Here is a 16708-nt window from a genome sequence, read left to right on the forward strand (position 1 = left end):
AACTGTCAAACTAGATGAATGATGAATAGTTTGACAGTTATTGAGAGTTGATTTGAGTTAATGAGTTATTAATTTGAGTTAGTGTGGACCAGTGATGTCACTGGTCCACACTTTAACACTCAATAACTGTCAAATTAAATGACAGACTTCAAAACCGTTTACAGTTTTCTGATATACTACTGATGTTCTAATGATACAAAGCTGGTTGAAAATGGGCGGAGTGTTCCTTTAAGACTAACAAGAAGACCTTGATTCTGTCTCATTAATTCATTTTCACAATAAAATGATCATGTTCTTACACCTGTGTTGTTAAAACTCTGTTCAGTTTCACAACACGAACACTGACTGATGGATCATGTTTGTTGTTTACAGTAAAATGAGTAAAAACACATGAAAATACAAACATTGTTATTGTTACATTAAGGTGTGTGTGTGTGTGTGTGTGAGTGTGTGTGTGTGTGTGTGTGTGTGTGTGTGTGTGTGTGTGTGTGTGTGTGTGTGTGTGTGTGTGTGTGTGTGTGTGATCCTGTACAGAGTGCAGCATCATCTCAGCAGCTGTGTTTAGTCAGCAGTGTGTTTCTCTCTCACTCCTCTATGTGACACAGAGACACTGAGGCACCAAACCCAATCCCTAACTTATGTACATTATCTGAGTACCTAAACTTGTTCAGAAACCCAAACCCAGTTTTAAGCCCAGCACCAAGCCCAAACCCAGGGTACACTGGTTCAGTGAACGTGTTGTTGAAGGTGTAGAGGTGGGTCAGTGTGTCAGAGGAAACTGTGTAGAAAGACAAAGAGCCAGCAGGCCAGTCCAAATACACTCCGACTCTGTTAGACACAGAGGAGGAGGGAAGATGTAGGTCTGTTTGTATGTTATTGTGCCAGACAGAGTAACCTGTCTCATCAGTGCACCACAGACTCCAGGACTTTTCATTCCATCCAAGCACACAGTCATCACCCTGTCCTTTCCTGCTGATTCCTCTGTAAGTCACTGCTATCTCAACCTCTCCTTTCCTCTCCAGCTCCCAATAACAGCGACCAGTGAGACCATCTCTACACAGCAGCTGAGTCAGGGAGTCAAATCTCTCTGGGTGATCAGGATATGACTGATACTCTCCCCCCTGCTGTCACCTTTCTGTTGTCTTCAGACAGGAGGAGGTGTCTGTGTGCTGTGTTTGGATCCAGTGTGAGTTCACATCCATCTGATGAGACAACAAGACTCCATTTTAGCTCAAGTTTGACCTGTCAACTATTGTCACAGCTGTGTGTGTGTGTGTGTGTGTGTGTGTGTGTGTGTGTGTGTGTGTGTGTGTGTGTGTGCGTGCGTGCGTGCGTGTGTGTCGTGTGTGTTTGTGTGCGTGTAGGTATGTGTGTATGTAGCTTTGTGTAGGTGTCTGTGTGTGTGCGTGTGTGTGTGTGTGTGTGTGTGTGTGTGTGTGTTTCTAGAGCTGCCAAGTCCCCCCCCCTCTCTCTCGTTCCTGCAGGCACGCGCTGCATTGCCTTTCTCTCTCTCTCTCTCTCTCTCTCTCTCTCCTCTCTCTCTCTCTCTCTCTCTCTCTCTCTCTCTCTCTCTCCCTCCCTCTCTCTCTCGTTCCTGCAGGCACGCGCTGCATTGGCTTTCTCTCTCTCTCTCTCTCTCTCTCTCTCTCTCTCTTTCTCTCTCTCTCTCTCACGTTCCTGGAGGCGCGCGCTGCATTGCCTTTCTCTCTCTCTCTCTCTCTCTCTCTCTCTCTCTCTCTCTCTCTCTCTCTCCCTCCCTCTCTCTCGTTCCTGCAGGCACGCGCTGCATTGCCTTTCTCTCTCTCTCTCTCTCTTTCTCTCTCCCTCTCTCGTTCCTGCAGGCGCGCGCTGCATTGCCTCTCTCTCTCTCTCTCTCTCTCTCACGTTCCTGGAGGCGCGCGCTGCATTGCCTTTCTCTCTCTCTCTCTCTCTCTCTCTCTCTCTCTCTCTCTCTCTCTCTCTCTCTCTCTCACACTGCATTGCACATCTCTCTCTCTCAGAATCAGAATCAGAATCACGTTTATTGCCACAGTATGCAAGTTACATACATAGGAATACACACTGCCAACATGAATTTGTCTTAGTGTCTGTATGCAGCGTAGCGGTCACATCAATATACAGAGATAAGAAGTAGGAAGATAACTAAAGACAATCACAAAGTTGCAAGTGTAATCAAATCTAATCAAATCAAGTAAATATATACATTATGTACATGAGTGGTGAAGTGTTCTGTGGAAGATTAATATGAATTTATGTTGGATTTACGTGAGATTTACAGACTGAGTTAAATAGACGTTAAATAGGCAGTGGATTTACATGAATTTACAGTCAGAGTTAGATAAGAGTTTACATTGAATGTACATGAAATTTACAGGCTAAATAGGCTCTCTCTCTCTCTCTCTCTCTCTCTCTCTCTCCTCTTTCTCTCTCTCGTTCCTGCAGGCCACACTGAATTGCACCTCTCTCTCTCGCTCTCTCTCTCTCTCTCTCTCTCTCTCCTCTTTCTCTCTCTCTCTCTCTCTCTCTCTCCTCTTTCTCTCTCTCTCTCTCTCTCTCTCTCTCTCTCTCCTCTTTCTCTCTCGTTCCTGAAGGCCACACTGAATTGCACATCTCTCTCTCTCTCTCTCTCTCTCTCTCTCTCCTCTTTCTCTCTCTCGTTCCTGAAGGCCACACTGAATTGCACATCTCTCTCTCTCTCTCTCTCTCTCTCTCTCTCTCCTCTTTCTCTCTCTCTCGTTCCTGAAGGCCACACTGAATTGCACATCTCTCTCTCTCTCTCTCTCTCTCTCTCTCTCTCTCTCTCTCTCTCTCTCTCTCTGATGCTGCTAAATGGGAAGGTAATGTATACATACTGTGTAAGCTCTAAACAAAACCATGCTGAGTGGGAGAACAGACAGTGTGTGTGGAGAGAGAGAGAGACTGAATGTGCAGGATGACTGTAAACCTGTGGAGGGTGTTTTATAAAGCACCATTAAACCTCTTCTAAAGCCACCTATTTCTGAAGAAAATGTTGAAAACGACATACCCAAACTAAAATGCTTACTGTGGCTGAACCGCTAGGGTTACAGACAACTGCCTGACCTTTTCTGAAAGGTAAGACTTTGAAGTTTCTGTTCCACGTGTCAGAATGACTCTATGTGTTACTGACCCTGACTAGAAAAAGAAAAGGAAATCCGCACACTGTTTTTTAAGCTCCCACGGTGAGTTTTTTAATTACAAAAAAGCAACGTTTCGACCCTCACGGGTCTTCATCAGGCAGTACAGAGAACCAGCTCTCTGTGCATGGGCATATATATAACCTCACATGGGGTGGTGGTGCCCCAATCAGGTGATGACAGACACCTGTGATCATTACACAATACATAATTGTTGAAATAGTAGGTCTTTCAACAAGAATACAACTTTTTTAAAGATCATATAATAACAGAGGTAAACAAATTCTAAAATACCCGATACAAAATAAATACAAGAAGTAAAACATGCTGGTGAATATTATTATCCCTATCTATACTGACCCTGAGTAACACCAGCTCAAACACTTTTAGAGTGTAAACAGTTAACTGTGGTTGTTGTATTTATGGCTAGAAACCCAATGGAGACATAGCCACAGGCCTTACCATCCGGTTTAGCTTCACATTACGTTTAGATAATCTCTTTTGATCTCGTGAGGTTATCCATCTTGCAACAAGGTTAATAACTTCCGCTGTGTTGATCTGATCCGAAAAAGGAAGACATGGTTCGATGCGCAAGATTCAGACGATTAATTTGGTTTGTAGCATGAACAGCATTGTTCAGAATTAACCACCTAATTCATCACGTTAATGACAGATGAACAGCAAAAAATCAGAAACGTAACGGCCGTGTTACGGTGCCAACAAGAGGCCAGGTGACCTGCAGTGGCAGATATTGAAGGGAGCAGTGGCAGTCAATAGTTTTGTCTCCAAGTTAAATCCAACATGTCTAACAACTGTCCTTTTTGTCAAGAACCAGAGTCTGTTTTTCACTGTTTTTTGGAGTGTAAAAGACTTGAAGTAGCCTAGGCTACCGTTTGGAATTGTAGAATATGTGTTTGTCAAATGTGGGGAGAGTTGGAGTGAAACTGATTATATTTTTGGTGCTGTTTATAAAAGGGCAAATGCAATCAAGTGGGAGCTGTTGAACTTTGTAGTGGGACAGGCCAAATTGTCAATTTACAAAAGCCGGAAAAATCAATTAGAAAATGTTTCAGGTGGGGAGTTGCTGCCATTGTTTAAGGCTTTGGTACGAGCTGGAATCACAGTGGACTTTAGGTTTTATTCACTCATGAATGATGTTGCTGTTTTTTTGTCTCGTTGGTGCTTCACTGATGCTTTGTGTTTGTTTGTTGACGGGCAGCTCTGTTTTAACCCTGTGTTTCTGTGAGCATTTACATGCTGTCTATGTGTCAATATGTTTCATTGATTCATGATCTAGTCGGGGTCATCCCTATGTTCCCCGAGTCCTATGTCCCCCGGGTCCTATGTTCCCCGTTTTTGTTGGACCGGGGAACATAGAACCCTTATGTTCCCTGGGAGAGGTTAGGTTTTGGGTTAGGGTCTGGGGGAGGTTAGGTTTAGGCGTGGGGGGTGGGAGAGGTTAGGTTTTGGGTTAGGGTCTGGGGGAGGTTAGGTTTAGGGTTACTGAAAAACGGGGAATATAGAACCCGGGGAACATAGAACCCGGGGAACATAGACATGATCCCATCTCAGGTATGTTATGCTAAACATGTATTTTATTTATGGAAAATAAAGGTGCTTAAAAATCAAAATCAATCTCTCTCTCTCTCTCTCTCTCCCCCCCCTCTCAATCTCTTTCTCTCTCTCCCCCCCCCCTCCCCGTTCCCCCCCCTCTCTCTTTATGCAGGGACGTGCCGCGTGTCACCCCTCCTGCTTGTTTCATCACATGATCTTCTCGCTCTTCTTCACTAGCAGGGCCGGTTCCAGAACAAGATGACTAGGGATGCATCCTAGATAGGAAGGGGTGCAGATGCCCGGCCGAATTTGACATGTTATTTTACTAAAAATAATGCATTTTACCATAATTTCAAGTAGAATGATACCACCCAAGCAAGAATATTTCAAGTGTTTCAAGTGATTTACTGAAATATTTGGACCATATAATGATAATACAATTATCTCAACCTTAAAAGTTTACATGTAGGTGCCAAAAATCCATAAATTCTTATCAAAGAACAAAGAAAAACAACAATTATAATTCAAGTTTAAACAGTAAGTGTGCAGCTGCCGCATTTATAAAAAAAGAAAAGAAACAAAAACACTCTTTTCAACTGAGCATGCAGACAATTAAAATAAGGGTGCAATGCGTGCTTTTGCACCCCCGTAGAACCGGGCCTGTAATCAGTAGGAAACAGTCATGTGATCTCTGTTATATTTGAGTTCCTCACAGAAGGAAATATGACGCGCGAGAGCAGAACGGAGCTGTGCACGCGGCGCAGGGGAGCACGAGACGGCTTGCAGCTGCTTCATACTGAGAGGAAATGAATGAGTGTCATTAGAATAGGAACGTTGCTGTAGAACTGGAAGTCAGTCAGTGTAGAAAACCTCTTGTTTATTCATCATTATTTGGCAGTGAAGACTCAGTTTTGGCGCATTGAACCAGCTGACAGATAATAACCAACATGATAGATAACCTACTGTTTTATTTTGACATGATTTAAACAATAAACCTGCGTGTGTCACAGGTGGAAACCTCAAAGGAGGCAAACAGGCTATTAACTTATAGCCTCATTAAAAGACATCCAACATTGAAACCCTGACGTCATGGCTGTTAGATTGTGAATCATGATTCTATCTGAATAGATCTTAGTCACATATTCTTCTTGTTGGTTGTTTAAATAAATCATGTTATTGTGTAGATGGACCTCCGGGGGCGCTGGTGCATGTTTGTCCAGGGGGGCTAAACCAAAAGTAGGGCTGGTGATGTGTTTGAAATCAATGATAATCATAAGGAAGTCATAAGGAAATGAGCAAATATTGATGGTTAAGATCAATAATGAATCACAACAGTGTTCTGTTCATTTAAAATGAGATTCTTTGCTAAATCTACCTTCAAACCTCCACATTCTTTGTGGCTGGTGAAGGTCCCTTCCCCCCAAGTCTCACTCCAAACTGTTGGTGAAACTTGGCAGCTCTGGTGTGTGTGTGTGTGTGTGTGTGTGTGTGTGTGTGTGTGTGTGTGTGTGTGTGTGTGTGTGTGTGTGTGTGTGTGTGTGTGTGTGTGTGTGTGTGTGAATAAACGGACACATCTTTGGCAGCATAAAGATTTAAAGTCATTTAAACCAGTGGTTCTCAACCTGGAGGTCTGGACCCCCCAGGGGATCGCAAGATTATTTTCAAGCCAGGATTATTATTTGGGGGTTACGGGATGACTGTCTAAAGAGAAATAAGAAAATAAAAGAAATTATTTTCTCCCATACATGATGATTACACAATGGTTTAATGTATTATAAAGCTAGGCTATATAGACAATGTGGGTGTAGAGTTGGTTTGCACCCTGTTTCATGGTCTGGTTTGTGAAAAAAACAATGATGAGATGTTGTATAAGGCCTGTTGAGATGTTGTATAACCAGATTGCTCAACCACAGTTTGTCGTCAATGTTTTTGGGAAAATATGGTCATTCATCAAATTGATGTTCCATAAGATTGGGAAATAACAGGCCGAAAATTATGTTTGGAGGATCATCTCCGGAGACTCCGATCATCGCAGAGACTGTGTCTCAACATTGAGCAATATCTGTTGAATGGTTTTGTCCTGAAGCAGTAGAGCCAGGTCACGATGACTTTGGCATAGAGCTAAGTGACATTCTTGCCAGGAAAATGTGCTTTGACTGACCAAGAGTGTATAAAACAGGGCTTCACTAAGACACTGTTGGGGCTTTTACACACATGCGTCGCCTTCTGTGAGAGCATCCTTCGGCTCTCACAGAATCTATCATCTGTATCATGCTACTTTTTGAGAATAAACCTCACTTTGAAGAAACGATACTGGACTGACTTCTCATTTGAAGAACATTGCATTTCATACAGATAAACCATATTAGGGTTTTCATGTTTTGTTTTGAGAAGAGGGGGCAGGAGCTCAGAAGGGGAGCTGCCCGGTTACAATTAGGCCGTGTCAGGAATTTAATACCCGACAACAACACTGAGGGCCCTATCTTATCAAAAAGTGGTAATTTAGCGTTTGCGCTCGTTTAACGCTGGTGCAATGCAAATTGGGGGCGGGCACAAGCGCATGCCTGTTACAATTGTACTGGGCATAGGCGTGCTACATGCCAAAGCAGGCATTTCAGCACGGAAATGTGGGGATAGATGGCATTATCCTATCGTCAGCAGCGCGCAATCACTTTAATATAGCTATTGAAATAGGCTAGAATTAAATTCTCACACATCCCTACGCTATTAACACCTTAAGTGCCATAGCCGAAATAATTCGTCTTACATAATCCAACGCTTAAGTGCCAGAGCCGAGTTTACTCGTCTTACATAAACATTTTTTTTTTTTTGACGGTGGAACATCAATCAACAACTTTTACATCTTCGAGATCACTATTGGAGCAAGATAATGTGTATAATCTATTTTACCGACCCACTAAGTGTTGACAGTGCTCCCCCAGACGACCGAAATCAAAGAAAAAACTGCCGCGGGACCAAGCCGTTCAAGGAAATGCCGTGGCGATTTTACAGTAATCCGTTCAAGACTTGTCTTGCCTGAGAGCGGCCGCGCACCGGCAGCAGCACACAGAGAGCGGAGAGCGATTTGCAAAATAGATCATAGGTGAAACACACTTTGAAACACCTCAGAAAGGCCATAATCAACATCTGCCCATCGCCCACGCATTCCCCGGCCCATCTTGACTCGCACAAGGAGCGTCCGCACGCACGCAAGCAGGCAGGCAGGCACACAGGCAGGCAGCAGCAAAAGCGCTTCTGACACGCCCGCTGTACAGCCAGGAGGAAAAGACACACGGAGGGAGGAGTTTGAATGAGAGGGGTGTTTCCTGTTGTTATGGAGGAAATTACTGTTCAAAACTATTGTTTAGAATGTCTGACGGTCTTACTGATGCCAAAAATGAATGGTTAAAGTGACTGTTTCACAAAAAGCCATTTATCTCTGAATAAATTTCCAGACGCTGAAACCATGCTGTACTCAACGGCTAATATCTACATAACTACTAACTCTGCAAACTAACTCTTTTAGACAGAGAAAGCACACATTCTATTAGTTATTTTTAGATGATTGGTGTTCATGAATTCTTAACAGAAAAGAATCCTCGGCTGTTGCTAAAATGAGCCAGAATCGTCAAAAACACCCCTGGCACAACTTACCTACAGGAATGAAAACATGGCTGGCATTCAATGTGTTAAAGAAACACATATTTTTTTACATGTGTATGTTATAGCCTATATCAGACCAGGGCAACTGGCATCAAATATTGGTCGTTAAGACTGAATAATGACATCACACTACTGTTAATTTAAAATGAGTTATTCCTCTAAACCTGGCTTCAAATTCCCCAAATTTTTCGCACCGGCGCCGTTCGGCCCCCAGCCCTCAGCAAAATCTGGCCCTCTGGTAGCGAGGATATTTTTTTGTGGTCCTCTCTATCATCAAAGTTGTCCATCCCATGGGTTACGGCATGACAATATTTATTCGCCCCCCGGCAACAATCTGGGTTTCTCATGTGGCCCCCCATGAAAAAGAATTGCCCACCCCTGGCCTATATGAACAAAACTACTTTGGGAGATATTCACTGCGTAACTGTGGGGCAGCCCTTTGATGTGTTTCAAATGGAATATCGTTCCATCAGCACCAATTTTTGTTATCACCATTTTGTATTAGTTTATAATGGTTTATATAATGTATATTGAATCTGAACTTGTTCATCCTCCAATTCTCTCCCTCTCTCTCTCTTCCCATCTCTCGCTCTCCCCATCTCTCTTTTCTCTCTCGCCCTCTTTCTTTCTCTCACTCCCTCCCTCTGCTTGCTCAGCGAGAAGGAAGCTGCTGTCACAGACGTGACGCTGTGGCTTTTAACGGGGGTGGACATGATCACACTTGGGTTTAAACACGCCCAATCTGAACGTTTGTGCCGAGTTGATGCAGAGCGCAGCGGGGCAACACGCCCAAAAACAGTGCTGCACGCAGCGCTATTCTGGTGCAAAACGGGCCCTCACGCAAAATGACCGCCTTTGCGACGATAGAGCGCCATATGTCTTGTATTTTTTCATTGCTACTGAGAAACAGCTGATTGAAGTTGTGCAAATAGACCAATCACAGCTGATTATCATCTACTGTAAGTTGGAGACGTACCCACATGTTGCAGTGTGCGTTAAGCTGTTTTTGATCTGTCTTTTTCTGTTTATAAAGTTTATTTTGATACAACTTAATGAGCAGCTATAATGTAGATTGTTGTTGATCTCTTGCAGTAATTTCTTATTGAAAATACTGTACTATAAAATCTTTACTGCAGCAATTCTGTCACATACTATTACTTTTTGAAATACTATCACATTCATACTGTTCTCACACTTTTTCATGTCAAGGAACCCTAAACTGAAACAAATTAGACCATGAACCCATTTGATAAGATGTCATGCAGGTCCTCCATCTGATAAGATTTTAGCAGATGTTTTACTACCTACAGAAAACTGTATGAAACCAATGACCAAAATTAGTCATACATTCTGTCACTTACAGTAAGGATGGAATTATAGTGAAAATACAATATTTTTCATTTGCTGGGGATGCTCTGGAAGCTCCTCAAGGACCCCTTGGGGTCCCCCAGACCACATTTTGAAAACCACTGCTGTACATTCTATAAAGTAAAGATGAGTTATTATTTTTTGATATAGAATGTTTGCAAAAAAGAAAAAAATAAATATATATACTGTATATATATATATATATATATATAGGCGAATATACTGGAGAGAGGAAAAACAATTCATCAATATCCTGTCTATATTGTAAAGCAGTGGTCCCCAACCACTGGGCCGTGGACCGGTACCGGGCAACGCATTTGGTACCGGGCTGCGAGCCCAGTGAAAAAAATAATAATAATAATAGAAAAGAAATAAAATAATAAATAACATTATAGGCTGTGTGTGGTAGTTGAAACATAGTTTCAAGTTGATGTTTATTTATGTTTGTAGTTTGAAACAAAAACACAGAGGCTACATACAGTACAACACAAAAGGCTGTTATCTTCCCTTTGTCGCCAACTGGTGAGTAAATATATATGTAACTAAAACATTAAAATTGACAACCGGCCCGCAACTTTTTTTTCCATGTATCTACCGGTCCTTGGCACAAAAAAAGGTTTGGAACCCCTGGTATAAAGGTAGAACTGACACATGTAAAGTAATACAGTTTCTCTAATACATGCACAGTCATGCACCTGTCTTCCACAAACCTAGGGAAAATGCACTATGGCAGTATTGTATTGGGGGGAGGGGGGGTTGAAAAAGTCGTAAGGGAGGCCTCTTTGAAAAAGTCGTAGCCCCATGCCATGCAGGGCCCATGGCTACTTTAATCCGGCCTTGGGTACTTTTTACACCTGTGTCTGCCAAGACTCCAGATGTTGTATTTGTCAAGAGAAAAGAAGAGTCCAGATAAGTGTTTGTTCTAGAGGTAGTCTGCACCTTTGACTCTAGCCTAGAGGAAGGCTTTATGACCAAGGACAGGTCATTAAATACCAACCACTCCTAAACACCATCTCAGAGCTGGTTATAATGAAATTAAATACTAACCAACAACCAACAACTCAACACAATCTCAGAGTTAGTTACAGGTACAAAATATTTGCTTTCATATTTGGGAGCCTAGGACACATTCACATTTTGCTCCTAAGAGGGCTTCAACAACTTGGGATGCCCATAAAGGCTAAACGGCTTTCAATGTACTGTGCTGTCTCTGTTATCATTAGCAGCACCATATATGGACGAGACACTGCTACTTATACCCCTAAGGGACCGTTCGCCCCTTAGGGGCCTTTATGGAATCTGTCACTGGAAGAAAATAGGGGAGGGTGATGCTTTTAAAAATTGAGTCTCAGTACACTGTTATTATTTTGTGTCCAGAGAAGGGTCATACACATTTGAATGGATCAAATATATATTTATTTTATTGTATGTATTTATTTATTTTTGCTTTTTGGAATTCAGCAACTATACCCAACAAGACCCCTCCTGGCCAAACTTTTTAGGTATCGTTTCTCATGAAAAAAGAAAAGAAAAGACTAGTTCGTCCAGTAGCCTACAAGTGCAGCTGGGTGAGAGAGAGGGAGAGAAAGGGCCAGTGCGGGGGCAAGGCACCCCAAATTCATTTATAATAAACACTGGCTATCAAAACACATCGTTGTTAATACCCACATATTGTCACTTTCAATGCATGAGGTAAGCATGTCAGTTTTGTCTAATTAATGCTCGTTACTCAATGTAGGGAAATAAGGCTTGATGACTGAACTTCTCTTAAATTTCCAAGAAAGAAAAACAAACACCTGCTAGTATGTCAGCGGAGCAGTGGAGGAGTGCAGAGACACCTGTTGGATGAGAGGTGCTTGGCGGCAGCATCAAATCAATTGGCAACTTTGACATTTCATCTGCGCATTGAAGCCGTCTCCTCCTGTGCGTAATTCATCCAGCGGCTTTGATCTCTGTTAGAGGCCCTGAATCGCACGCTACAAGCTGACAATATGAACTTGTATATTGCTGTACAGTATAATGCTTGTTTACAGTGTCAGAATACATTCGACTCGGCAACGTCACAATAAGAGAGTATTCTGTGTGTTATGGAACGCATCTGTACCGGTGGCCAATAACGATGCCACAACGACAACTGGGCCAAGTTAGAGAAAGTGTGTTGTAAACCAGAATCCATGGGACTACCTAGTGGAGAAAATGAAAAAAAATGAAAAATCTGAGCTAGAAAAACTGGTTTTGTTGTGGAATGCGCAGTGCATGGAGAGCTGCACTGGCTGCTTTGAAGGAAATATAATTGAGCATTGCTTCTTTGTGAAGAAGCCTTTTAATTAGTCGTTTCGCTCATATAGGCTATAACATACACATTTCAAAATATTTGTTTCTTTAACACGTTCACTGCCAATGACGAGTTGGCTCGTCAAACACAATCCAACCGTTCACTGCCAATGACGAGTTGAGTCGTCAAAAAAAATTTTTTTTTTTTTTGACGGTGCTACGTGGATCAATGCCCCCCGCGTCTCCTATGGAGATATTGGAAGTATTGAATGTGTATAATCTATTTTACCGACCAGCTAGGTGGCGACGGTGCTCTCCCGACAGAGAGAAAGTCAACCAAAAGCAGCCGCGGGAGGAAGCCATTCTCAAGGAAATGGCTTGGCGATTTTACAGTCATCAGTCACCAGACTCGCCCGAGAGCGGCCGCGCCAGCAGCAGCACACCGAGAGCGGAGAGCAGTGCTGGCGTGGGGGATTGCAAATTTGCATAATAGATTATGGGTGAAACACACTTTGAAACGCCCGCAGAAAGGCCAGAATCGCACGCATTCCAAAAACCCAGAAACGAACGAGCCTCATTCTCATACTGTAGGCGGGGACGCTTTCGCGCTGCTGCGCACGGGCGCACGGCGGTGGGGGGTTCCAGAAATGGACTGGGTGGGCAGCATAAAGCCTAGAGTCGCACGGGGCTTCATCGGGGCTCTCAAACCCAAGAGACGAGTGAGCCCTATCCACACTCGCTGCCAGGGAGGGAGGCTGCTCAAACTCGCAGCAGCAGCAGCAGAGCACTCGCTTGTGACAAACGCAGGCTGAAAGTCACCAGACACGCCCACGGGGGGAGGAGTTTGAAGGAGAGGGCGTTCGGAACTATATTGTTTGGATGTCTGATCTCTCACTGATGCCAAAAATAAATGGTTAAAGTGACTGTTCTGCCTGTTTGATTGAATTTCACAAAATTATGCTTTATGCTTTATCTCAGCTTTCACTCAACGGCTAATATCTACATAACTACTAACTCTACAAACTAACTCTTTTAGACAGAGAAAGCACACATTCTATTAGTACTTTTGTGAACTTTGTGTTCACAAACTCCAAGCAGAAAATAATCCTCGGCTCTTGTAAAATGAGCCAGAATCCTCAAAAAACGGCTTGGCAGAAGCTACCTACAGCAAAAAAAAAAACGGCTGGCAGTCAATGTGTTAATAGGGTAGGGATGTGTGAGATTTTATTTCAATAGCCTATACCAGAATTGTCCACTCGTGTTAAGCTATTGTTGCATGGTGCAATGGTGCAGGGAGAGAGGTTACTGTATTATACTATCAATGGTTACTGTATAGCCTACTGGCCGGTGTTGTGTCAGAAAGGGATTTGCTGACTTCCGGTATGTCAGCGGAGTAGGCAGTCGCAGAGTGAAACCGTGCTCCCGGGCATATCGCAATTCTTATACTAAATTAATCAGAAACTCGCTTCCTTCTAGTCTGGGAAGTTAAATGAGTAGAAGGAGAGAGAAAGGAGCCCGAAGAGGCAAAAGAGGTGAGCTGCACGCTCTGGAAGAGGAAAGCGTTGTGTGGTGGCTAACTCTGAAGCTAACGATAGCGCTAGCTTACCTGGGACACCTCGGAGCAGCGAGGAGGCTAGCCCCGGACCAAACATGGACTCCGAACAAATACTCTCAGCGATAAAATAACTAAAAGCAGACCTCAAGGGGGATAGCGATGGGCTGAGACGGGAGATTAATAGTATGGGACTAGAAATCAACGGAAAACTCGATGCTATTGGTGCGGAAATGCAGAGCTTGAAGGACCGCGTGGGGGAGACTGAGTCACGGCAGGAGCGAGGGGAGTGCTGTGCGACGGAGCTAACCGAAGCGCTCTGTGTCAGTATGGACAAACAACGTGCCTTGCAGAACAAGCTAACAGATTTAGAATCCAGATCAAGGAGGAACAACATCCGCATCTTCGGAGTGGCAGAGGGAGAAGAGGGTAACTCAGTGCCGCAGTTTAGCGATAAATTCCTCAAAGGCGAGCTGCCACTGTCACAGGATCTGGATTTCAAGATACAGCGGGCCCATCGTTCACTGGCAAACAAGCCTCTGCACGGCGCTTCACCAAGACCCATTATTATCAACTTCCAGGAGTTTACAACTAAAGAGATGGTGCTGAGGGAAGCGTGGAGGAAGGGGAAGATTCAGTGGAACAACAGACCTATATATTTTGACCCTGACTACGCGGTCGAGATTGTCAAGAAGCGCAAGGAGTACAACGGGATAAAGAAAGCGTTAAAGATCAAAGGGGTTCGCTTCCAGACCCCATTCACAAATATGCGGATTCACTGGGATACGGGGATCCAGACGTACGCTAATGCGCAGGAGGCGTATAGGGAGCTGAAGAGACGCGGAGTGCCGGTAGAGGAGCTGGTGCCAACTGAGGGAGACATCGGGATGGAGGTGCAGCTACGGGACTCGGCGGGAGTACAACAGACGCCAGCAGAGAGAAGCTCAGGGAATATCAGCGCGCCCCCAAAATGTGAAGAGGATTAATCAGCACACTCGCATGACTATAATGATTACGAGTTAGCTTCGATAACATTGCCACAAGAATAGGTGAAGAGGATTTGACCAATGTATGGTAAGTCAAAAAAAAAAAATGAAAAAATGATAGGCTAATGTGGGGGGGGGGGGGGGGGGGAGAAAAAGAAAAAATGTAATCACAACACTACCGATTGGCGGAGTAGTATTATCATTTATTTTGCCTGGGAGAACGGTTTCAGTGGGCGGAGAAGGTTACGTTGGACATATACGATGGCAGAGTTAAGGTTTACAGCCACTTTTGCCACACTTAGTTTAGGACCCTCTCATAGGGAGAGGCTTTTCCATCGACCTACCAACGGGGTCAGAGTAGAGGAGGAAAGAGTGTTTCCTCCTCGTTTGGAAGTCCGTTTATGTTTAATTTTGGTTGATAGTTTGTTAGGTAAATGTGTTCTATGTGTTCAATGTGTGTTGCGGGGGGCTGCTAACTCATCTACTACGTGGAAAATGAATGTCGGGGTCTAATATCTTGAAAATTGCATCTTTGAATGTGAATGGCTCAAGTAACCCAGTTAAGAGAAGCAGAGTCTTATCTAAAATGAAAAAAGATAAGTCACAAGTGATTTTCTTGCAAGAGACTCATATGTCGAAACAAGAACATGAGAAGTTGAAAAAGTTTGGTTATGTAAATTCTTTTTTTTGCTCTTGTAAAAATAGTAGGAAAAGAGGAGTGGCTATTCTGATACATAATTCCGTTAATTTCGAACTGATAAAGGAGAAAAGAGATAAGGAAGGCAGATATATGATTATTATAGGGAAGATAGATAATGCTCTGCTCACTTTAATCAATGTGTACACCCCGCCTGAGAGTGATAGAAAGTTCTTCAAGCTCCTCTTCGACGTATTACTTTCCAAAGCTAAGGGGATTTTAGTATGTGCCGGAGATTGGAATACAATCTTAAACTACTCCCAAGATACCACAAGTACAAGTAAACATAGGTCGCAGAGGTCTAAAGATCTTAATATTCTAATTAAGGAGTCTGGCTTGTTTGACGTTTGGAGGAACATAAATGTAGGAGTTAAGGATTACACTCATTACTCAGTGTGACACCCATAAAAGCAGTCACATTTTGTTTTATGGTATAGGCTAAATTAATTTAATTTTACACCTATGTAGTTGCTTTGAACACTTGGGTTAATAGTTTACACCACAGGGAGGCGCTGTCGCGTCCACAGCGTGATGTAGGAAACGGAACCTGACGTCACCTCAGACTTGACTGAGCAGACTCAGAGGACAACATCACCTCATCTCCCTGTCTCGTGTTTCCCCCCGTTTTCCCTGTTAAATACAGGTTAGTATCAAAACACTGCTACATAACGAATCTAAGGTGTCATATAACATGTAAAATGCGTGGGTTAAAAAGAAGTAACAATTAGTTTACAAGTTACGTTTGGTAGCTAAAGGCTAACATAGCTGGCTAACATGGTTACATGCTGCCACTCCGACGTGCTGCCACTCCGACGTTCTGCCACTCCGAAATATCGGCACTCAGAAATATTGCCACTCAGAAATCCCACCACTCCGATTTCCATAAGGTCCGCCACTCCGAACTTGATTTGACTTCCAGTTCACGAACCAGCCGTGTGTCAGATAAAGTAGGCTCGGGCGGAGCCGCGGCCTGTAGCTTGCACTCTCTGTGATTTCTTGTGTCTATATAATCTATCTGGTGTCTAAATATTAACCAAACCTGAACTGTGAACCAAACCGTGAAAGTTACATCTTTCCCAAAATCTACTTTGAATTATGGAATTGATTAACATCGTTTTTGTCAATAAATATTTTCGTTTGGACTTTTGTGCGCAATTCTCTCTCTCTCTCTCTCTCTCTCTCTCTCTCTCTCTCTCTCTCTCTCTCTCTCTCTCTCTCTCTCTCTCTCTCTCTCTCTCTCTCACAATGTGCAAGATAGTAATAGGCTTTGTGTCTCTATAGTCGGGTGCGCACAACGCACACACCCTGCTTAGAGAGCAGCGCACACACATGCTGACACGCCCGCGGGAACATAGCCTATTCTGTTGTCCCTCCTGGCTGCATGGAGAAACCTGTCCGGCCGCCCCGTTGCTGTCCATGGTGCTGAAAAGCTTTCCCGCAAGTTAACCAACTTTCGCGC

General features: G+C 43.5%; 1 protein-coding gene across 1 annotated transcript in view; it reads right to left on the reverse strand.

Annotated features, from left to right (window-relative positions):
• Positions 1-968: 968 nt before the first annotated feature.
• LOC310780019 (stonustoxin subunit beta-like) overlaps positions 969-16708 on the reverse strand; it is a 61236-nt gene continuing 45496 nt past the window's right edge. Inside the window, exon 4 of the mRNA XM_083640554.1 lies at positions 969-1202. Coding sequence (XP_083496680.1) covers positions 1096-1202 — 107 coding nt within the window. The 3' untranslated portion in view covers positions 969-1095. The remainder of the gene's footprint in view (positions 1203-16708) is intronic.

This window comes from Poromitra crassiceps, assembly GCF_964638095.1.
Source record: "Poromitra crassiceps genome assembly, chromosome: 7".
NCBI lineage: Eukaryota > Metazoa > Chordata > Actinopteri > Beryciformes > Melamphaidae > Poromitra > Poromitra crassiceps.